The 24,733-nt window shown below is 39.5% G+C and overlaps 1 protein-coding gene across 10 annotated transcripts in view; it reads right to left on the reverse strand.

Annotated features, from left to right (window-relative positions):
• Positions 1-12,954: 12,954 nt before the first annotated feature.
• evi5a (ecotropic viral integration site 5a) overlaps positions 12,955-24,733 on the reverse strand; it is a 280,753-nt gene continuing 268,974 nt past the window's right edge. For 9 of the 10 annotated variants that reach the window (XM_043698799.1, XM_043698797.1, XM_043698800.1 and 6 more), the window contains one exon: positions 12,955-14,571. In XM_043698799.1, coding sequence (XP_043554734.1) covers positions 14,233-14,571 — 339 coding nt within the window. In that variant the 3' untranslated portion in view covers positions 12,955-14,232. Of the gene's footprint in view, positions 14,572-15,767; positions 15,778-24,733 lie in introns of all 10 variants that reach the window. The other variant, XM_043698801.1, reaches the window with a different exon arrangement.

Raw genomic sequence — 24,733 nt, forward strand, 5'->3', positions numbered from 1 at the left:
CGTATGGAGTCAGCTATTATGAGGGGGCATAGCTTTAAATTAAGGGGGGGGGGTAGGTATAGGACAGATGGTACGGGTATGTTCTTTACTCAGCGAGTCGTGAGTTCGTGGAATGCCCTGCCAGTAGCAGTGGTGGACTCTCCCTCATTATGGGCATTTAAGCGGGCATTGGATAGGCATATGGAGGATAGTGGGCTAGTGCAGGTTAGGTGGGCTTGGATCGGCGCAACATCGAGGGCCGAAGGGCCTGTACTGCGTTGTATCCTTCTATGTTCTATGTTCTATATGTTCTATCCTCTTAGTAATGGGGCAACCAGAACTGTACACAGTATTCTAAATGCGGCCGAACCAATGTCTAGTACAATTTTAACATGACTTGCCAGCTCTTCTACTCAATACCCCGTCCGATGAAGGCAAGCATACCATATGCCTTCTTGACCACTCTATCTACCTGTGCAGCAACCTTCAGGGTACAATGGACCTGAACTCAAAGATCTCTCTGCTCATCAATTTTTCCCAAGGCCCTTCCGTTTACTGTATAATTCGCTTTACATGTCCTGGATCTGAGATGACTGACCTCAAACAACCACAACTATCTTCCGATGTGTCAGGGGAGAGTTTTACCACTAACACCCATCGACTCCAGTTTTGTTGAGGCTTTGGTGCCATATTCAGTCAAATACAGCCTTGGCAGCGAGGGCAGTCACTCTGACCTCAGCTCTGGAAGTCAGCTCTTTTGTCTATGATTGAACCAATGCTGTAGAATATAGACTAGTACAACACAGGAACAGCCTTTCAGCCCATCATGAATGTGCTGACAATGTTCCACTGTACATTAATCCCATCTGCCTGCACATGATCTATATCCCTCTAATCTTTGCCTGTTCATGTGTCTATCTAAATGCCTCTTAAATGTTGCTATCATATCTGCTTCTACCACCTACCCTGGCACCATGTTCCAGACACCTACTGCCTCTGTGCAAAAAAACTTGCCTTGCACATCTCCTTTAAACTTTCCCCTTCTCACTTTAAACCTGTGCCCCTTAGAATTGACATTTCCACCCTGGGAAGACTCCGACTGTCCATCCTATTCATGCCTCTCATAATTTTATACACTTCAATCAAGTTGCTCCTCTGCCTCCAATGCCCAAGCAAAAACTATCCAAGTTTGTCCAACCTATCCTTCTAGCTCATGCACTCCAATCCAGGCCTCTTTTGTACCTTCTCCAAAGCCTCCACATCCTTCCTATAGTTTGGCAACCAGAACTGCAAACAAAACTCCAAATGTGGCCTAACTAAAGTTTTATACAGCTGCAACATGACTTGCCAACTTTTATACTCAATGTCCTAACCGATGAAGACAAACATGCTGACTGCCTTCTTCGCTATGCTATCTATCCATGTTCCCATTTTCAGAGAATTATAGATTTCTACTTTAAGATCCCTCAGTATATCAAAGCTCCTAAGGCTCCTGCCATGTACCATATATTCCCTTCTTGCATTTGACCTCCTAAAATCCACCACTTCACACTTGTCCAAATTAAAACCATCTGCCATTTCTGTGCCCAATTTTCCAACTGATCAACTGAACTTCTGAAGAAGGGTCATGGACTCAAAACGTTAACTCTGACAGATGTTGCCAGACCTGTTGAGCTTTTCCAGCAATTTTTGTGTTTGGGTCTGCCCTGCTAGTAGCCTGTGAGACAGCTCTCCCAATTTTGGAGCCAGCCCCCAAATGTTAGTAAGCATTCTGAAGGATCAACAGAGTTGTGTTTGACATTGTTGATTCCTGTGCCTTCTTCAATATCCATTAATCTGCCAATTTCAGTCCTTTTTGGAGACTTTCTAGTGATTCACAAGAACATAAGAGATAGGAGCAGGAGTAGGCCATCTGGCCCCTCGATCATTGCTGATGATTTTTGTTGACTCAGGTCCAACCACTCACCATAACCCTCAATTATTTTAACATCTATCTATCATTGCCTTAACAAGGTCACCTCAGTTGCTACAACTGACTTGCTTGCGAGAGCATTTCAGAGTACAATCACGTCGCTTTGGGCCTGGAGTCACATGTAGGCCAGATTGGGTATGGTTGGCAGATTTCCTTCCCTAGAAGGAATTTTAGGAAGGTCTTCCTGAAAGACATTAATGATCCAAATGTTTTGTTTTATCCCAACAGTCAATTTTTAATACTAAACTTTTATTGAATTTAAATTCCATGTGCTGCTCTGGTGGGATTCAAACTTGTGTCCCCAGAACTTACTCTGGATTATGAGTTCAGCAATAACATGACTAGGCCCATCTTTCATTTGCAAATACTTGCAACGATCATGCTTTAAGTGTGTGTAGGGCAACTATGATGTATCAAGTGATATATTCTTGCCCACTTTTTTTTTACCTTGTTATTGGTTTGCATGTATCAGAATTGAACAGAAAAACAACCTCTGATTTGTTGATTGGCAAAGAAAACCACAAATAGTGATGTAATAATAATCAGAAAGAATTTGAGGTTGAGTAAACTTATGTGAAAATATCAAACAATTAACTGGTTAGAATTATTTTAAAAATTGGTGTTGCATTTAAATGATTTCAAAAATGTTATTTTAATTAAAATTAAACAATGCAGATACTATACAAAAGCTATCTAGTTAATGATTATTTTATTAGAGTAGTACTCTTATACTTAGTATAAGAGTATTTCTTTCAATGTTGTTACTGTGTTGCCTGCATCTATAGCTTCTGTTAACAAGATGTACAGGTATCAATTATGAAAATGTAACAGATTTACATTGAAAAGTAAAACATACTGTAAATAATACCTTGCAAATATTTTTGTAAGAAGCCCAGGTTTACTTAAGAATTAAGGACTGACAGGAAAGTAATTAGAAACTCAACTCAAGGTACATATGAAGTGAATATTTTGATGACATATTGTGGAGCTCTCACATCGTGGAAGTTTACAATTAATGGTGGTTTGTATAGGAGGGAAAGGTCTCCTCCCATCTGCATTTAATTAAATCAAGGCAGATTAGCAACATAGCAAAAAGAGCATTCACAATTCTATATTGTTTCAATTTGTATTCTTTATCCCCATCTGTTCAAGAATGCGCAAATTCATGTTAGAAGTGGTAAGCCTTTTGATAGAAGAATAAATGGACTTTCAACAGTTCTCCTTCGTTTTTCTTTCCACACAGTTCTGTAGCAGTGTGACCCATATGGTCCTGACTACAATGATGTGATACAGGAGAGCTCAGGCAGTTTGCTACAGTTGACTGGTTGCATCATTTAGTGGCACTTTTTCACCATCTCTGGTGATGCAACTGTCCAGCCACATAGGAAATTTAAGAGCTGAAACTCCAGTCTGAATTAAGAATGAGCTCAAATATTAACAAGAAATATTTAACACTTACCAATGGAATTATGCATCCAAAGTATATTGAAATCTTCCAAGAATGTTGGTGTTAGTGAGAAAATCAAGGTTTTAAACCCAATCCCTGAGATGCTTAGCATTTCACAAGAGCATTAACGAATTAAAGTTAACACCAAACCGCATTGAGAAATATTTCCGAAGAGGAGTCATGTCAGACTTGAAACGGTAACTCTGGTTCTCCCCCCTCAGAAGATGCTAGACCAGCTGAGTCTCTCCGTTATTTTATATGTCTGTTAAGCTTGGTCAAAGCATTCGGTTTAAGGAGTTTCCTAAAAGAGGAGAGAGGTAGAAAGGTTTGGAATAGGAGAGGAGTGAAGAGTGAGAATCCAGAGTTTACGCACATGGCAGCTGAAGGCATGGTCACCTCTGGTTAAAATCAGGGGCAGAGCGAGGCCCGAATTAGAGGAGTACAGGTTGTGATGTGATGTGGGAGGTGATGGAGACAGGACAATGGAAGGCCATGGTGGGATTTTAAAACAAAGATTCAAATTTTAAAATTTGGCCTATGCACATGTGCATAGATCTAGTGTTATGGCAACCATTGGCAATTGTCATAAAAATTGATCTACTCACTTAATGCCCTTTTATGAAATGAAATCTACCATCTTATCTGGTTTGGCCTGCATGGCAAGAGATCATGAACAAGACAATCAAGAAATAATCTGCTCATTGATTGAGTCCCACCAGGGCCATACAGCTGTGGCCAACTTTGTTATAGTTTTGATCCAAACATGGAGAAAAGAGCTGAATGCCTGAGGTGAGCTGAGAGTGACTTCCCTTGATATCAAGGCAATAGTAAGGCATCAAGGAGCCTGAACAAAATGAGAGTCAGTGGGAATCAGGGAAAATCCTCTGCTGGTTGGAGTCATACAGAGCACAAAAGTAGATGGTTATGGTTGTTAAATGTTGGACATCTCGGTCTAAGGACATCTCTGCAGGAGTTCCTCAGGGTAGCATCGTCAACCCAATCATCTTTAACTGCTTCACAAATGACCTTCCCTCCATTATTAGGTCAGAAATGAGGACGTTCACCGATTATTGCACAATGTTCAATATTACCAATTGCCCCATTGCCCATCCCGTACCTGCAAGATATAAGGCAAAAATGTGATGGAACTAGCCTGGAAAGTGCCACTGTCTCAACAAGCTTGAGAGACCATTCAGGATAAGACACCCCATTTAATTGATACCTTGTCCACCACTTTCAACATTCACTTACTTCATCACCAATGAACAATGGCACATACTATCTACAAATGCACGCAGTGACTCACTCCTTATTCAGCATCTTCCAAATCTACAACTACTTGCATTTGGAAGGACACGGGTACCTGATGCATGTGAACACCACAACTTGCAAGCCCCCTTCCAAGTTGCACACCATCCTGATTTGATCTATATCTCCATTCCTTCACTAGGGCTGGACCAAAATCCTGGAATTGCCTTCCTCACAACACAATGGCATCCCTGCTCCCAAGGACAATGCTGGTCTAAGAAGGCAACTCACCACCACATTCACAAAGACAATTAGGGATGAGCGATAGATAGCAGTGTCTAATCCTATGAATAGATAAATCAAAAATTATGATAAACAATTGAGTTTACACTTGCTAGAAGTGACACAAATTCATACATAGACACCTGTTCTCTGCAAACAAAAGGAATATGTTGAAGCCTTGCATCTTTTTGAATTGCCTGAGAATTTAGGGAGTACATAAGTCCCTGCTGCATTCTCCATTGCAACACAGAATCAAAGTGCAAATTAATCAGTCCCTTTTTCTCCTTTAAAAAAATTTGTTGTGATCATTTGAAATCAGACATCTTTTTCATTTGTCCTGAGGATTGAAAGATGAAAAGCTTTGGCAATGTTTCTCTACTTTCAACAAAATTTAAGAAACTGCTATTCTTCTTAGAGTGAAGGTTTTAAAGGGAAGATTTCACTGTTTTGAAAGTACTGCACCCAAACAAATATACCTAATCCCATGACTCAGTTCTGACAGCAGCTTCATAAAACCTGCAAGAGGGAGCAGGGACTGCAGATTCATAAACACTGCGAGGGCAAATGGGGACAGCAGGTTCTGAAACTGAATTTAAGGACCTAAGCAGGACCTCAAGGTAGTAATCTCCAGAATACTTTCAAATTACACATGCAGGTGAGTACTAAAATAGGACAATAAGGCAAATGAACGAATTGCTGAAAAGATGGTGTTGGGGAATACTTTAAATTAGAAAGCAAAATGCTCATTTGAAGAACTGGTGCAGACATGATGGGCAGAATGGTCTCATCCTACAATAATACTTTTGATTCTGTGAGCAAAAATAACGATCATTTCCACAAATACAATAACTTAGATGGTCAATGTTTTGAATTATTACAGCAAAGAATTTTTGTTCTACATCTTTACCAACTTATCACATGAAGAAAACAGGAATGACTCTTCCACTGTGGTAATGAGCATCCAGTAACTTTCCCGAGAGATTATTCTGTTTTCCTCCCACAATGATGGATCCATCTAAAGGGAAATTTGATAATCGAACGAAGAAGGGAATATAGTCATGCTGACAGAATTAGATAAGGAAAGTTAGGATAAGGCTAAAGTGGAGAATAAACTCTGGCATGGACTATTCCAGATGATGGCCTGTTTTCTGTGCTGTACAAGCTATGCAATTCTTTTTGGTTTGTTGCTTCTTCTCCCTTAAATAAATTTTAATTGCACAACATTTTAGTATTTGGTATTAAACTAAGGTTAACGCAAGAGGCAGTTGAAAGGTTCAGTTGGTAGCCTTGCTTGAGTCAGTACATTGTGGGTTCAAGTCCCACTTTGAGCTTTTGCATATTCCTGATGTACAATTTTTTTAATACGCTTTGAATCCAGAGCACTGTATTTATTCCTTCCTGGGTCTGTGATGACTCTTAGAGAGTTATTCAATTACTCCCCCTTCCCTGATCTTTTTCAAAACTCATAAAACAATATTCTGTTTCAATTTTATCTTCTTTGTCTAACTCCTGTGAATACCAATCTAGGTGGTAGCATGTACCACATTGGAAATGGGAATTTGACATTTAGGTGAGGAAGTTAATGAAGGTTAGAATTGCTGGCGTAACCTTAGAGGATGGGTGATCCTGGAGCTTAGCACAAAGGAGTAAGGATCCCAAACTTTCAGCAGTATTCAGATTGGGTTTGTTAAAGAATGTTCAAAGGATTTTAGAATTTCCTCCTCTTATATTTTATCCATATGGTTGCAACAATAGAAATGTCATTAAGCTTATGAAACTATGAGAGGCAAATTTGCTATGGTAGCACATTAAAATATATGATAGTAGTCAGACAATGGTTAGAATTTAAGGAACGTTAATTTCAACAAAAATAGATTACTTCAGTGCAACAAATGTTTTAACTACAACTAATAAAATAAATCAATGTTGGCATTAGATTAAAGGAAGATGCCTATAAAATGGACAAAATTTGGTAATTCAAAGGATTGGGAGAATTTCCGACTTCTGCAAAGGAGGATCAAGAAGGGAAAGCACTAAGAAAGGGAATATTGACAGAAGTAGCTATAGAGATAGTAGACTCTTTGATGCCATCACTCAAAATTCTCGACTCTGGAATGATCCCTGTAAATTGGAAGGTGGTAAATATAATATCACAATTTAAGAAAGAATCAAACAAAAAAAATGGAGAAAAACAGGTCAATTGGCCTAATATCAGACATAGGAATAAAGGATATGTTAACAAGACTCTTCGAAAAATAACAGGATTTGCAGAGTCAGTATGGATTTATGTAAGGGAAATTATGTTTCATAAACATGTGGGGAGCTTTCTGAGCGTGTAATAGATATGGGGCATGTAGTGGATATTGCAGATTTTAGTTTACAGAAGGTTTTTGACAAAATCGTACAAATAAGTAAGCAAAATTAGATCACATATAACTGAGGACCGTGGGGTCATATTGGCATGGATTCAAAACTGGCTAACTGACAGAAAACAGAGATTAGGAATATAGGAGTCATTTTCAGGCTGGCAGGTTATGACGAGTGGAGTGTTAGTGGTCATCAGCTATTCACAATGTATATCAATAATTTCCAAGTTTGCAGGTGACCCAAAATTCGATGTGAGGAGGATGCAAATAAGGAGATTTGGAAAGGCTATAAGTCAGAAAAAAATTAATCAGATGAAGTATGATGTGAAGAGAGATATTAGGTTATTCACTTTGGTAGGAAAAGTTAACATAGAATGTTTTCTTATCAGTGAAAGATCTGTAGGGTCTTGGATGTGCTTGTTCAGGAATCACTGAATGTTAACATGCAGACACTTAAGGTATTTGATATATGGCATCTTTATTACAAGAAGAGTTGAATATAGGAATAAAAATGTTTTGCTGTAATTATGGAGTGTCTTGGCGAAACAACATTTGGAGTGTTAGGTGCAGTTCTGTGCTACCTCATAAGATGAAGTGGAGGTGCTGGTGTTGGATTGGGTAAGGTCAAAAATCACAACACCAGGTTATAGTCCAACAGGTTATTTGAAAAACACAAACTTTCAGAGCCTCTCTTCTTCCAAAAGCTCATGTCTTTCAAATAAACCTGTTGGACTATAACCTGGTGTTGTGTGATTTTTGACTTAAGATGGTATTAGGGACTGACTGGGAGAAGGCAGAGTGTGGGGATAAAGGGGTGTTTTTCAGGATGCATTCAAGGGTGTTCCGCAGGGGTCAGTGTTAGCACCACAGTTATTCACGATATACATTAATTATTTAGAGAAGGAACTGAGGACACTTTTGCTTAGTTTGCTGATGACACAAAGTTAGATATAGGGCCAGGTAGTGTTGTGGAGGCAGGGAGGCTGTAGAAGGATTTGGGCAGGCTTAGAGTCAGCAAAAAAGTGGCAGATGGACCACAGTGTGGGACAGTGTGAAATTATGAACTTTGGTAGGAGAAATAGAGGCAGACTATTCTCTAAATGGAGAAATGTTTTGGAAAAGCTGAAACACAAGAAGGATTTATGAGTCCTAGTTCAGGATACTCTTCAGGTTAAACTGCAGGTTCAGTTGACAGTTAGAAAGAAAAATGCAATGTTAGCGTTTATTTTGAGAGGGCTAGAATAAAATAGCAGAAATGTACTGCTGAGCCTGTATAAGGCTCTGATCACATCACATTTGGAATATTTAGGGCCCCGTATCTAAGGAAGGATGTGCTGCCGATGGAGGGGTCCAGAGTAGGTTTACAAGAATAACCTTGGAAATGAAGGGCTTGTCATATGAGGAGCGGTTGAGGACTCTGAGAAAATATCAAATAGATGGGCCCATATTCTCTGGAATTTAAAGAATGAGAGATAATCTCATTCAAAAATATGCTATTCTTACAGGGAATGACAGTGTGGATCTAAGAAGGATGCCTCCCCTGTCTGGAGGCTCTAGAACATCAGAATAAGGGGCAAACCAATTTGGACTGAGATGAGGAGCCATTCTTTCATTCAGAAGGTGGTGAATCTTTGGAATTCTCTGCCCTAGAGGAATGTGGAGGTTCTGTTGTTGAGTATGTTCAAAGACTGAGATCAATAGATTTCTCTCTCTTAAAAAGATCAAGGGATAATGCAAGGAAATTCTGTTATTTTCCCAGATTTGAGTATTTTCAGCATGTTTTGTTTTACTTTCAGAAAGGCAGAAGGGGATCATTCAGAAGGTGGAAGGGGTTATTGAGAAGAGTTATAGGGTGGTAGTCACACCTCAGGTAGATGGGTTACTGTCAGGGGACAGAAAGGGAACAGACAGGCAGTGCAAGGATCCCCTGTGAACATTCCCCTCAACAAGTATGCTGTTTTGGATAGTGTTGGAGGGGATGACTTACCAAGGGTTAAGCAATGGGGAAAAGGTCTCGAGCACGGAGTCTGTCCCTGTTGCTCAGAAGGTTAAGAGGAGCAGAGCATTATTCATTGGAGACTCCATGGTTAGGGGGAAGGTAGGAGATTCTATGGGAACGAGAGAGAGACTCACTGTTGGTGTGTTGCCTCCCAGGTGCCAGGATTCGTAATGTCTCTGATTGTGTTTTTGGGATCCTTGAGGGGGAACAGCCCCAAGTCATGGGCCACATAGGCACCAATGACATAGGGAGGAAGAGAGATGGGGATTTAAGGCAGAAATTCAGGGAGTGAGGGTGGAAGCTTAGAGCTAGAATAAACAGAGTTATCTCTGGTTTGTGACCAATGCCACGTGCTAGCGAGGCGAGGAATAGGGAGAGAGAGGAGTTGAACATGTGGCTACAGGGATGGTGCATGATGGAGGGCTTTGGATTCCTGGATAATTGGGGCTCTTTCTGGGGTAGGTGGGACTTCTACAAACAGGATGGTCTTCACCTGAACGAGAGGGGTTCCAATATCCTGGGGGGAAATTTTGCTAATGCTCTTCGGGTGGGTTAAAACTAATTCAACAGGGGGATGGGAACCAAAATTGTAGTTCGAGTATGAGAGTAGTGAAGTCAGAACTAAGATTTTAAGATTGCAAGAAGGCACCGGCAAGCAAGAAGTTAGTTTGAAGTGTCTGCTTCAATGCTGGAGCATCCGGTGGGTGGGTGAACTTGCAGCATGGGTCGGTACCTGGGATTTTGATGTTGTGGCCATTTCAGAGACTTGAGTAGAGCAGGGATAGGAATGGTTATTGCTGGTTCTGTGATTTAGAAAATAGTAAAAGAGGGGTTGGTGTGGACAGTATTATGGTTGCAGAAAGGATATTTGAGGACCCGTCCACTGAAGTAGTGTGGGCTGAGATTAGAAACAGGAAAGGAGAGGTCATCTTGTTGGGAGTTTCTATAGGTCTCCAAACAGTTCCAGAGATGTAGAAGATCGGATAGCAAAGATGATCCTCGATAGGAGCGAGAGTGACAGGAGCTCCTTTGATGCTGCGCTTTTCCAGCAGCACATTTTTCAGCACAGTATGTAGACAGGCCAAAAAGGGGTGAGGCCACATTAGATTTGATACTGGGTAATGAACCCGGCCAGGTGTTAGATTTGGTGGTAGGTGAGCACTTTGGTGATAGCGATCACAATTCGGTTATGTTTACTTTAGTGATGGTAAGGGATGTGTATATACCATAGGGCAAGAGTTATAGCTGGGGGAAAGGCAATTACAGGCGATTAGGCAAGGTTTAGGATGTATTGGATGGGGAAGGAAACTGCAGGGGATGGGCACAATTGAAATGTGGAACTCATTCAAGGACTAACTTCTGCAGGTCCTTGATAAGTATGTGCCGGTCAGGCAGGGAGGAAGTTGTCGAGAGCGGGAGCCGTGGTTTACTCAGGAAGTTGAATCTCATCAAGAGGAAGAAGGAGGCTTATGTTAAGATGAGATATGATGGCTCAGTTAGGACGTTTGAGTTACAGGTTAGCCAGGAAAGACCTGAAGAGAGAGCTAAGAGGAGTCAGGAGGGGACGTGAGAAGTCTTTGGCAGATAGGATTAAGGAAAACCCTAAAGCTTTCTGTAGGTATACCAGGAATAAAAGAATGACTAGAGTAAGAATACGGCCAATCAAGCATAATAGCGGGAAGTTGTGCGTGGTGTCAGAGGAGATAGGGGAAGTGTTAAATACTTTTCATCAGTATTCACACTAGAAAAAGACAGTGTGGTTAAGGAGATACAGGCTACTAGACTAAATGGGATTGAGGTGTATAAGGAGGAGATGTTAGCAATTCTGGAAAGAGTAAAAATAGATGAGTCCCCTGGGCCAGATGGGATTTATCGTAGGATTCTCTGGGAAGCCAGGGAGGAGATTGCCGAGCCTTTAGCTTTGATCTTTATATTGTCATTGTCTACGGGAATAGTGCCAGAAGATGGAGGATAGCAAATGTTGTCCCCTTGTTCAAGGAGAGGAGACACAACCCTGGAAATTATAGACCTGTGAGCTTTACTTCAGTTGTGGGTAAAGTGTTGGAAAGGGTTATAAAAGATAGGATTTATAATCATCTAAAAAGGAATAAGTTGATTAGAGATAGTCAACATGGTCTTGTGAAGGGTAAGTCGTACCTTAAAAACCATATTAAGTTCTTTGAGATGGTGTCCAAACAGGTGGATGAGGGTAAAGCGGTTGATGTGGTGTATATGTATTTCAGTAAGGCATTTGATAAGGTTCCCCACAGTAGGCTATTGCACAAAATATGGAGGTATGGGATTGAGGGTGATATAGCAGTTTGGATCGGAAATTGGCTAGCTGAAAGAAGACAGAGGGTGGTGGTAGATGGTAAATATTCATCCTGAAGTTGTTACTAGTAGGATATCACAAGGATCTGTTAGGTTTCATGTTGTTTGTCATTTTTATAAATGACCTGGATGAGGGCATAGACGGATGGGTTAGTAAATTTGTGGATGACACTAAGGCCGCTAGAGTTGTGGATAGTGATGAAGGATGTTGTAGGTTACACAGAGACATAGATAAGCTGCAGAGCTGGGCTGAGAGGTGGCAAATGGAGTTCAATGCGGAAAGTGTGAGGTGATTCACTTTGGAAGGAGTAACAGGAATGCAAAGTACTGGGCTAATGGTAAGATTCTTGGTAGTGTAGATGAGCAGAGAGATCTTGGTGTCTATGTACATAGGGTTGTTGAGATGGCATATGTGTCTTAGCTTTTATTGGTAGAGAGATTGAGTTTTGGAACCATGAGATCATGCTGCAGCTGTATAAAACTCTGGTGCAGCCACATTTGGAGTTTTGCATACTGTTCTGGTCACCGCATTATAGGAAGGATGTGGAAGCTTTGGAAAGGGTTCAGAGGAGATTTATGAGGATGTTGCCTGGTATGGAGGGAAGGTCTTACAAGGAGAGGTTGAGGGACTTGAAGCTGTTTTCATTAGAGAGAAGGTTGAGAAGTGACTTAATTGAGACATTTAAGATAATCAGAGGGTTAGATAGGTTGGACAGTGAGAGCCTTTTTCCTCAGATGGTGATGCCTAGTATGATGGGTCATAGCTTTACATTGAGAGATGATAAATATAGAACAGATGTCAGAGGTAGTTTCTTTACTCAGTAGTAGGGACATGGAACACATTGCCTGCAACAGTAGTAGACTTGCCAACTTTAAGGGCATTTAAATAGTCATTGGATAGGTATATGGACAAGAATGGAATAGTGTAGGTTAGAATGGCCTCAGAATTGTTTCACAGGTCGGCACAACATCGAGGGCAAGAGGGCCTTACGGTGCTGTATTGTTCTACGTTCACACTAATTTGCTTTTAAATCTAATAACTTTACTCATTTGATTATAAAGTAATATTAAATTAACCAAAAAGATTAGTAAGATTAACAAAAGACAAATTAAATCAGTGCAACAAATTATCTTCAGGTATTTTGAAATTAATCTACATTCATATGAGTGCCATTTTGAAGTGAAAATTGCAACAAAAACAATTTTTTTGAATGATAAGTAAATGCTTATCTTAAAATATAGAACTGCGCATCAAATCACCATGTCTTTTGGTTTAAGATTCTCTGCTACTTCATCAATAAGAAACCATGTTAAATAATGAGAAACAATATTATCCCTTTAAAATCATGAAAAGTTTATTTGTGATCTTGTTATAATTTAAAGTTAAAAGAGAAACACTGAGTGTTTATACAAGCATTCTTATTAGTGAAGTGAAAAAGCTCGTGTTAACAACTGCCAAGCAGAGCTAACGCACATTTACCAAGGATATTTTCTGAGGAGATGCCTTCAACTCTGTGTAACAGAGTTTCTGTATAGTGTTTTTACAATTCCTTGAACGGTATTTGTTAGGGTAACCAGCACATGACCATGTTGAACTTTCCAATTTCTTTTTCAGGTGGCCAGTTGTTGCAATGAAAGAAATGCAATGCATTCCCAGTTAACATTTAAAAGGTATTTATATTAAAGCTTAACTACATTTCTCCATCAGAACAAAGTAACACAAAAGTAGATATTGCTGTAACACATACCACAGGTACATTACTATTTGTTATCAAACACCTCAAATGAAAACACAAATTAAAAGGGGAAAATCATGTAAAGATCTACAAACAGAAATCTTAGTATTTGATTTTATTTTATACTTATAAAAGTATCTTTCTTTAAGATACAAGTTTTTGTGCTGGGATCCTAAGTCATGAGCTGTTTTCTTTTTAAAAAAATGTTCCAATTGCACATATTCTTTGTACTGTGATGCCCAATTAAAACCATCTGCTGACATATTACTGACCAAAATGTGCCTTGAAGGCACTAACGCATTTAATTAATCCTCCGTTAAGACCATCATGGTACATTTCTGTCATAAACAAGTAAAATTTGTTCTCATTAGCATAAAATACAATATTGCACAAGATGATGCATCTTTTTATAAGCAACCAATGTCCCAAGGGTTTTCAACTCCACTGACTGAACTACCAAGCAAAAGGAAAAAAAAACAAACTCTCCCATTCTAAATAAATTAGAAAGTGTGCATTTCAAGTTTTAAGAAAGGAGATACTGTATATAATACTGTCAACATCTTATCTCCTGTCTGTTTCACACACTCTTTCCCATACTAGCATGTGGCAACAACAATTATAATGAAAAGGTTTGGCAAAGGTTAAGGCAGACAAAAGAACAGGTAAAATGACCACCCACCCCCAAAAAAAATCCATTATGAAATTCAGTACATCATCTCCACCATTTCAATGGCAGATGCCTATATAATTCCTCACTTTAGTCCTTTAGTTTAATCAGCAGGCCAGACTGAAAGCTGCATTCAAGTCTGAATGATTGGAGCCCACCTGGTCTTTGATATGAACCAGAAAGCCTCATGTGTTCACAGTGATGGTCACACGGTGGTGGAGAAAGATTCTACCTGTTTTGGACTCACTGTGCAGACATTTTGGTTACTAATCTGGTTATAGAGACCAGAGCCTATAGTTCCATCCTCGTTATCACTGTCAGTACTGTCCTCACTGTCCTTATCATTAGTTTCCGTTTGTGCATTTCTACTGAGGTGGCGAAAATGGTGAGGAACCCCCCGGAGATCACGAACCCTCATGGAATCGGTAATTAGATCTTCATCAGAGGAGTGGAATGAATCATCATCTGCTATGTGGTTCACAATATGGATCCTATCAAAAGTGTGTGGGCCGGAGAAGACCCTCTGTCCTTTTAGGCACATGATCTGTTGAAAGAGAATATGATTGTTATTTTGCCACAATCATGAATATTTATCATTTGTAGTATTTTAAAAAACAAAACCTGGAAAAGATCTACAGTACAACTTATCTACTGAAGTGTATTTCTGCTGGCAGTCAATTCCGTCAGACAAGGTTTCCTACATACTCCAACATTGACCAAGTACTGCAATCATTGATTAAATTCTGAGTGCTTCAGTCAAATGCAAATAAACTGTACCTCTGATTTAACTCACTGACACATTGGGTTAAAGAGACATTCAAAATCCAGCTGCCCTTCCCTTACATTGTAAATATATGTGTGTTGACCAGACCTTGCTTTTACCATCAGCAATATCAGCCTATCAAAATGAAAGATAAAAATCCACCTTAAGAGATACACGAATATCATCCCAGAATAGCCTTTTCATCCGAACTGAGTAAATGACAGTTCAATTATTAACATACTACATAATCACACACTTGGTGAGTATTATTGAAGGCTCCCTCTCAACCTGCCATCCCATATTTCCAGTTTTGTTCCTTTTCTCAATTGATCCATACTTGCTTCCAAAATGATTATTTTTCTATAATTAACAACTCCAGTCTTGTAACAAAAAATATTGAATGGTCCAATGAAGGCAATAAAATGATCCAATGAAGGCAATAAAATGATTATTGGTTAGATGGAATAAAAGCATAAAACTACAGGAGTTTTCAGAACAAATTCATGCAAAATTTCACAATTTGTTATGCAACTGATGCAGTCATTACAAAATATGAGTATCTTAATTCGACAAGAAAATATTAGAAGGGGAAGAATGAGCAGTAAATTCAACCTCCAGGCAGGATTAATACAGATTTACCAAAACAAAAGTTATATATTAGTCTAACTCAGCACATGAAATGCAAAGAAACTCAAAATACTCCAGGATAACCAAAGAAATATAAATGTAGGAGCAGTGTTAGTTTTCTTTTTAGCCTTTACAAAGTACACATGCTGCAATGTTAGGTTACTGAAGTAACCAGTTATCCAAAAAAAATCCACAAAGGGGGAACATATACAACCATTTTGAATCTGCATAAATAAATTAAAAGTGTGATGAAAATGATTGTTCTAAGTGGAAATTTTACTCATACAAATAAATGTGGTATGAATTGCACCAGTTAGAATGGACTGGGACATACACAGTCAATTACTCACCTGAAGGAGACTGCCCCAGTCCGTTATGCATGTGGTGTAAGGAGGGAGTAAAAAGACAGCAATTTAGAAGAGGTAACACTATCTACACCACAGCATTAAAGATTCAATATGGGCGAATTTCAAGCTCTCAATAAGAGCAAGTATTAACAAATAAGGCAGGTGGATTTTTAAATTCAAATTTCTCTCCTCCATGCTGGGGGTGTTGATTTTTTTTTGCTGGGAAATGATTCAATGGGCACTGGCGGGGTGTGGGTGATGCCTTGACAGCTTGATCAAGCTTACCTTTTATTCACATGGTTTCATTAACAGGTCATTTGACTGACACTATGTTGTTCAAACCTTCTCTGCTTAGCCCTCCTTTTTAGAAAACAGTGATACATGTTGGGATATCCCTCTATCGCTCGCAATAAACTCACTATGGTGTCCATTCTCTACATGGAGAAGCTGCCCTCAAAAGAAAGATCACAGAAGTGTCCTTCCAGCAAGGATTACTGGAAGAGTTGGAAATGTCAAATTGTTTCTGCTAGCTAAGGACAGCCAGTGTTATTTATAGAGGAAAATATATTTCTCGAGTATTGTAGCTGCTCTTGATAAATACTGATTTGTGTAGAGACTGAGATTTTACTTGTCAATCCATTTCCAAATTTACACCTGTCTGAGTCTATTTGGTCATTCACCCACTTAACATCTCAGAATTGCCTCATTATTTTCCAGTTACTAGTATCACATTGATAGTTAATGAGGGCTGATTTGTAAAAACTGATCCTGATCCAAGTTGTAATTCAAGTTCTAGTGAAGGAAAATTGAGCATTTTTGGTTTAACAAATGTAGAAGAATTAATACTTTATGTTAGTAGAGAGCCAACACTGTTGTTTAAGATGAAGTTTAAGTTATTCCTTATGATCCAGTCAGTTCCTAGGAGCACAAACTCTGACTTCCACCAGCAGTAATTACTTTATAAATTACAGCTAAAGTGGTGTGATACTAGTTTACTACAGTCATAGGGTTATAATACCACTGGAGGTCTTTCAGCCCACTGGGTTCACGTTGGTTGAATGGACAACAATCTAATGAGTATCACTCAACTGCTTCATCTCCCTTGCCCTCTACGTTTATTTCCCTCAAATGCCCATTCATTTCCTTTTTAAATTATTCACGGTCTATGTTTCTACCACACTGTTAGGCAATAGTGTGTTATATCTTTACTCTGTGCCCGAATAGCAGTTTATGTTAATTTGGCACTGTTTCTCAGCAACACAATATACCCTATTGTACATTTAAAGTATTTTAAATAAGGTTAATAAAATTCAAACCTTGGAAGCTCTGCTAGATGAGCATAGGGAAATTTGTATTGAAGATGACAGTGACTGCATTGGATATCATATACAAGTCAATAAATGTAAAACATGAATGCAGAAATAGAAGGATATTGTAAAAAGGAGCAGTGTAGCTGAGGGAAGTAAGGTTAACTTTGTGCTTATTTGTGACAGACATGCATAGTAGTTTATGAATGAGAAACAAACCTGGAGTTGATTTTAAGCAGGAGTTTTATAAAATAATGGACATTACAAGGCTGAAACTGGCATCAAGAATGCAAGGAAGTTATCTTGATGCTAATTTTAGTTTTAGTTGTAGCAGTTTTGGGTAGGCAGCAGGTCAGCATGCAGTAAGGGAAACTAGGCGAGAGTTTCAGGGCCTAGAGGCTAAAGGGGTGTGATATTTGTTGGCTTATGTGGTGATGGAAGCAAGGACAGACTGAGGTTGGGGGTGGTCAGGTCTCTGGGCAGGGGCTTGTCATGTGCCAGGTGAAGGGGAGAGGGACTAAATTAGGGGAAGTCCATCAAATAGCTATGCAGGAATTCGACAACGTTTTTAATTATCCAACATTTTGTGGATAAGTATTAACTGCAGCCGAACCCTGTGAATTAATTGGAGAATTTTGCAGGATTCCGACTTCAGGGAATTGTCCATCAGACTCTTAAATTTCTTGGGCAATTCCTTTTGAGTCTGCTCTGTCTGGGATTCTGAACAGCTCCCATGTGCGATGCCCATCTAAAAATAACTAAGTGGCCATCAGAAAATCTTGTTAGAGACAAAATAAACCACAGATGTTGTCTGGCTTGCTGTATTTTTCCAGTCTCCTCCTTGACTACATCAGAAAATCTGGGCCAGTATATCTCCTGGACTCTCTTCTGTTTCATACATGACTACAGGCTATGTGCTCTTGTGAATAGTATAGGTTCCTTGCCTTAACAGTAGTAGGTCAAATATGCTGGGACTTTGGTTCAGGGCGATAGTTAGCCTACTGTCATTAATGGTTAAAGCCATTAACCAGGATTGCACCTTGGTGGTCCATAAGTCCACTAACATACTCTGGCCCAAATCAGGATGCATTAAATTTTATATTTCAAAGAATCATTTGGTAGTACAGATCCCAGTATTGTGGAAAAAAAAATACTGTCAAAGTTTTTCATCTAGTGCTTATCAAGACAATTTGCAAGACGACCAATCGAAGGGGAAAACCAATACTTAGACTGCATGAGTGGTGTGCGCTAATTGTTTGGCAAATGGATTTTTAAAATTTGTTTTAATTTAATCTACAATAGTTCTGTAAAATGCTGGCAAAACAGGTCTAGGTCATGTTGTAATTTCTTAGCTCGCTGTCCAGACTCTAAACTTCCTTCTTCAAGTTTGTGTCATTTATTAGTTTGACCAAATATTGTAAATACTCTTAATATAATCTCCCTAATTAACACTTGCTGTTTTCCCTTTATCAGCTCAAGCTGATCCAACGTTCACATTTTACCTATAGATACTAACTGAAGTTTATGCAGTAACATTTTAATGTGAAACTTCAAGATTTGCAGTAACCTAGGTACACTTTGTAGTGCTATTTTGCAATGTCAACATGTGAAGTGTTTCCTCACAAACGTCTGAGATTGATCCATCAGATTCGATCCCATCTGGTGCCTGTCACATGCTAAGTTATTTTTCTATATGCTCCTTCCTTGTTTTTTCCATGACTGAGCTAAGAACAAAGTTATCTAGGTTTATTTTATTACCTTTCTTGAAAACAAGTAGCACATTAGCTGGTTTACAATCCACTAGAATCTCTTCATGATGTTCAGTATTTCATAGATTTCAATGTCTGTATCTCTGAGGATGTGGGGATTTAGCATTTTCTTACATTCTTTATAACTGCCTATTGTGGGAAGTATCACCCAGACCAACAGTTAAGTCACAGAACCTCCTATACTGGCTGGCTTCTCAACAGTGTTTCCAGTAAACAATCATCCACTACTTTCTGAAGGAAGTCAGACTTCACTCGACACATTAACACCTCCTCTCTCCACAGATGCTGCCGGGTGTAGAGAATTTCCAGTGCTTGCTGGTTTTAATTATGTGTTAACTTTTTTAATCTTAATCTTCAGTTTCAAAGACATGCCCATGGGCCTCAATTTCTTTTTTTGATAACTCTCTTGCTTGATAATACGGCAATCATGTTTTATTCTATTGTTTAGTTTCAACAGCCAAGTTAATCTCAAATTGCTCTGCCCATCTAAGACTTTTGTACATCTATTTCAGTAGCTTCGTTCATCTCCCTTCTAGCTACTTACTTAAATATTTTTGCATTATTAATTCAGCAGAAAAGTTTAGTCAGAGCATTCCAGAACTTTGGACTGAAAGTATTGCTGCAATAGAGTTAGGATTAGAAAGACAAACTGAGTATGAGCAAGAAAATGGGATGGGATGAGCATTCAGATCTCTGGAGGTTTGTGGGATGGAGGGCAGCGACAGCACTAAATAGAATTTAAAAAGATTAAGATTTTAAAATTGAGGCGTTGCCAACCAGGAGCCAGTGAACATCAGAAAGTATAGGGGTGATAAACAAGTGGCATTTGAAGCGAACTGTGGCATTCTTTTACGATGGTCTGCAAAACCTACCTCTTTGATTGAGCTTTAACTCATCTATCCTGATAACTCCTTCTGTGATTCAGTGCTTCTATTAAAATTAGCCTTGTTAATCACCTTGGGATGCTTTACCATGCAAAATCTACCATTGAGTGAAAGTAGATTTTGCTTTACTTGCTCAAGGCATGTGGGTGCTGCTGGCTAGGCCAGCATTTGTTGGCTGCCTGTAATTACCCAAGTCAAGAGTCAGCCACATTGCTACGGGTCTGGAATCACATGTAGGCCAGACTAGGTGAGGATGGCACACTTCCTCTTCATTAATCGGTTTAGGGTTTTTCTGTACACTGCAGTATCTCATCTTTTGATGCATTTATCCTCCATATTGAGGAAGAATTTCTTTAAGTGAAGCTTTTCTAAGGACTAACTAATAACACCCCTCATTGCATGAAATTGACCCTTTCACAGTTGCGAAGTTGAGCACCGATACATTGTATTCACTTATCATGCCAAATGCAATCATAATATGAATGTCATCATTCAGAGGTGCTAAAATATGCCTGTTCTGCTTAATGCAGTGAATGAAATTACAGTCACAATTAGTTCTGATTCTAGACAATGTGGCAGTTTTCAGTTTGTACTAAACTGGTAAAGTTCTCACACCTCTGTAACTTTCTGCTTAAACGTATCTTCATCACTTCAAAAGAACAGTCTGTGGTCATCTTTTAGACTTATGGAAATTTGGAATTCCCTTCACATTACATATATACAGCCTGACTATCTCTGAAAGATCTAGGGAAAGATTACTACACCTCACTTGATATAAAATTTTCTGCCTCTGGAAGTTTTAAATTTTTTATTAAATACAGTATATATTTTTATATAAATGTTTTCATGCGCATACTATCCATATTGATAGGTTAAGCCTGATTTTCACGATATTCTTTTTGAAAAAATGTGAACTTTGTTATAAATACTTGGTGTTGTTTACTCATTCTCCCTGCTGTGTTTATTCGCACAAGGAAATGAGTACCAACCTACAACACTGTCCATTACTCAACAATGCCCACAAAAAGGAGAACAAATTTTGTCCTGAAATTACTGCCACAATAGCTTACTCATAATTAAGGTAATGCAAGTTCTCATTGACAGTGTTACCAAGTAAAACATGCACAGCAATAGCCTGTTCACCAGTGCATTGATTTGGTTCTGCGAGACCACACTGTTCCAGATCTCATTACAAACTGTGGTTCAAACTTGGCAAAAAAGGAGCTGAATTTCAGAGGAGAGGTGAAAGTGACTGCACATAACACCAAAGCAGCATCACAGGAGCTGCAGCTAAATTGACTTATATGGAAATCAGGGGGAAAACTTTCCAGTGATTGCAGTCATACATGGCACAATGGAAGATAGTTGTGATCAATTACAAAAATTGCATGACAGTGCTGTAGCAGTTGCTCAGGGTTGTGTCCCAGGTCCAAATATCTTCACTTGTTTCACCTTTCACTTTCCAGCCATGGTAAGATTGGATAGGTGCAATACCATTCATAATTCCTCTGAGTCACATAGTCTGCATTGACAGTGAGAAAGACTGGGAAAACATTCAGACTTACGCTGACCAGAAACAACTGGACCACTTATATAAATAGTCAAAAAGTGTGGTGCTGGAAAAGCACAGGAATGTGATGAAGAACTTATAATAAAAACGTCAACTCTCCTGCTCCCCAGATGCTGCCTGACTGGCTGTGCTTTTTCAGCACCACACTTTTTAATTCTGATCTCCAGCATCTGCAGTCCTCACTTTCTCCACTTATATAAATAGCGTAGTTGTACAGACTGGGAATTTCCAGTGATTATCCTGAATCTCCATCACCACATGCAAATTCCCAAGATATCCACCATTCTAACTTGGAACTATATTCTGCTTCTTCACTGACACGGTGAAAACAGCACATAAAGATAGGTTCAGCAGGGCATTTTGTAGATGATACACACCATTGCTAATGCAAGCATTTGACGTTCATCTTATCAAATTCCACTTGTCCAGAACTTATCCTGTGTCCGAGGAATCCATAGACAGTTATCTCTGCAACAATGAATTGAGATCTTCTACATATCCTTTCCTTTGCTTGATAGCTGTACCAATTTTGAGATTTACTGCCCTGAGGTCTTTCACTTCAACTAGAACATAATTCCTCAAACTTTCTTTGCAGCACATCCATGCTACCTGTTCCCATACATTTGGTCCCTTTGTGAACCACAGTTTCTGACTTGTTTCCTTCTTTCTAAAAAAAAGTGGGTCTTTCCAACAACTAACTTTGAATTGCTCTTATGAAATGTCCTCTTGACAACATTAACTTCTTGCTTACTAGTGCTTGCCACCCTGTTTTTGACGTCGTCCTCATTACAGGTGTCCGGATCTGCATTTGTCTAGCCATAACTTTCAAGGTAGGTTATATCATTTACATCCTACTTTTGAACTTCTCGATTACCTGGAGGCCACCTTCTAGAATGTTTCCTTCTGAAAGTGTGATAGTCAGCACAGGAGTGATAGTGAGCTTACGTAGCCCAGCTACTGCACCTTAACCCTGATATTCTTCAGTTCAAGCATCGCAATGCTCCCACAAACAATATATATGTACTCATTTTGCATCATTTGCCCCTGTGTTACAGAAGGCCTTCAGTTGCTGAAAGACACTTTGGAATGTTCTGGAGTGTTTAAAGATGCAACACAAAGTCAAGCTTTTCTTTCTTTAGAGCTGCCATGTCACCAATGTGCTACACATCTATTGAAGTCACTTTTAAACTAAACATCAGATTTTAGACCCCACTTGATTGAGTCTCCAATTAAGACACTAGAATTATATTATGTTGTGAAACGGTTATTTATTGAGTTATGTTCCCTAACTAGTGAGTCAGGTTAAAATTGACCTCATAAAGCTAGTTCCTAATATCACCCATTTCTGCTCTTTAAATTGCTGTCCCACTCAAATATCAACTTCCTCAGTTTTTAAAAGAAAATCTCCCCAATACTATAAGATTTAGACTCACTGCAAGAACTTGAGACACAGAAACTCCTATTGTTGGTTTCTCTTCACTTAAATTTCCTCCCGCATTTTCTCAGTCAGCCTCCTGTAGCTAAAATCTCTTCATGTTTGCATAATCTCAGTTTTTCATTGAATCACAAAATGGTTACAGTTCAGAAGAAGGCTGTTCAGCCTGCTGCACCTGTGCCAGATTTTTGCAACCACAATTTACTTAGTCCAATGCCCAGAGGTCTTTCCTGTAACCCTGGTGAGACAGGGAGAGGGTGAGAGAATGAGGAAGCAGGAGAAGGAGGGAGAGGGGAGTAATGGAGGGAAAGGGAGGGGTAACGGAGGGAAAGGGAGGGGTAACGGAGGGAAAGGGAGGGGTAACGGAGGGAAAGGGAGGGGTAACGGAGGGAAAGGGGGTTAAATCAAACTACAACATTTTGTAGAAAATTCACTTGACTTGCACCAATGGTAAAATGTTATTGCTTTAAACAATGAGATTTATGAAGAACAAATAGGAGAATTTTAGCCTGATAAAGCAAAATGATCTGAACTATTGATGGAACAAATCCAACCTGGTCAATTAACACCCCATCAGTTTACCCTCGATCATCACGAAAGTGATGGAAGGTGTCATGAACAAAACTATCAAGCAACACACACAACAATAACCTGCACAGTGATGCCCAGTTTCAGTTCCGCCAGGGACATTCAAATCCTGATCTCATTACAGCCTTGGTTCAAACATGAACAAAACAGGTGAATTCCATAAGAGTGACCGCCCTTGACATCAAGGCTGCAATTGACTGAGCGTGACATCATGAAGTCCGAGCAAAACTGAAATCGATAGGTATTAGGAGGCAAACTTTCCAGTGACTAGCATCACACTTGGCACACAGGAAGATCGTTATGGTTGCTGGAGGTCAGTAATCTCAACGATAGGGCACATCTGCATGAGTTCTTCAGAGTAATGTTTTAGGGCCAAACATCATCTGCAGTTTTATTAATGACCTTTCTTCCATCATAAGGTCAGATGTGGCGATGTTTGGCAATGTTCAGCACCTCAGTAACTCCTCATATACTGAAGCAGACAAAGTTCAAATACAACAAGATCTGGACAATACCTAGGCTTGGGTTGACAACTGGCAAGTAACAGTCATGTCACACAAATGCCAGACAATGGCCATCACCAATAAAAGACATGTAACCACCACCCCATGACATTCAATGCCGTTCTCATCACTGTGTCCCCAGCTATTAACATTTTCGGGGTTATCATTGACCAGATGCTCAACTGGGCTCACCACAAACACAGCGGCTACAAGAGCAGGTCATAGGCTAGAAATACTTTGGCAAGTAACTCACTGCCTGACTCTACGTACAAGTCAGGAACGTGATTGAATACTCCCCGCTTGCCTGGATGATGCCACTCAAACAGCGTCATACCATTCAGAAAAAAAACAGCCCACTTGATTGGAACCACGTCCACAAGCATTCACTCCCTCCACCACCAATGCTGAGTAGCAGTGGTGTGTACTATTTACAAGAAGGACTGCAGAAAATCACCAAAGATCAGATAGCATCTTCCAACCCCATAATCACTTCCAAGTAGAACAACAAGGGCAGGACCTGGGAATGCCACCATTTGCAAGTTCCCCTCCAAGCCACTCACCACCCTGACTTGGAAATATATCACCATTCTTTCATGGTCATGGGATCAAAGTCCTGGATTTCCCTCCAAAAGGGCACTGAGAGTCAACCTACAGCTTGTGAAACTGCACTGGTTCAAGAAGGTAGCTCACCACCATCATCGCAAGGGAAACAAGGGATGAGCAATAAAAATGCTGGTCCGGCCAGCAATGCCCAGATCCCACGAGTGATTTTAAAAAAAACCTGGTAATCCCTTGAAGCCTAAACAACTATGTCCAATTTATACTGGCACTTTGTTTTTTCGGTTTGCTTTGAATAGCGTCTTTTTTAGATATATGCAATATTAACACGATCTTCATTGTGAAAAGGCTAAGG

The sequence above is a fragment of the Chiloscyllium plagiosum genome, chromosome 11 (genome assembly GCF_004010195.1).
Source record: "Chiloscyllium plagiosum isolate BGI_BamShark_2017 chromosome 11, ASM401019v2, whole genome shotgun sequence".
Classification (NCBI taxonomy): Eukaryota; Metazoa; Chordata; class Chondrichthyes; order Orectolobiformes; family Hemiscylliidae; genus Chiloscyllium; species Chiloscyllium plagiosum.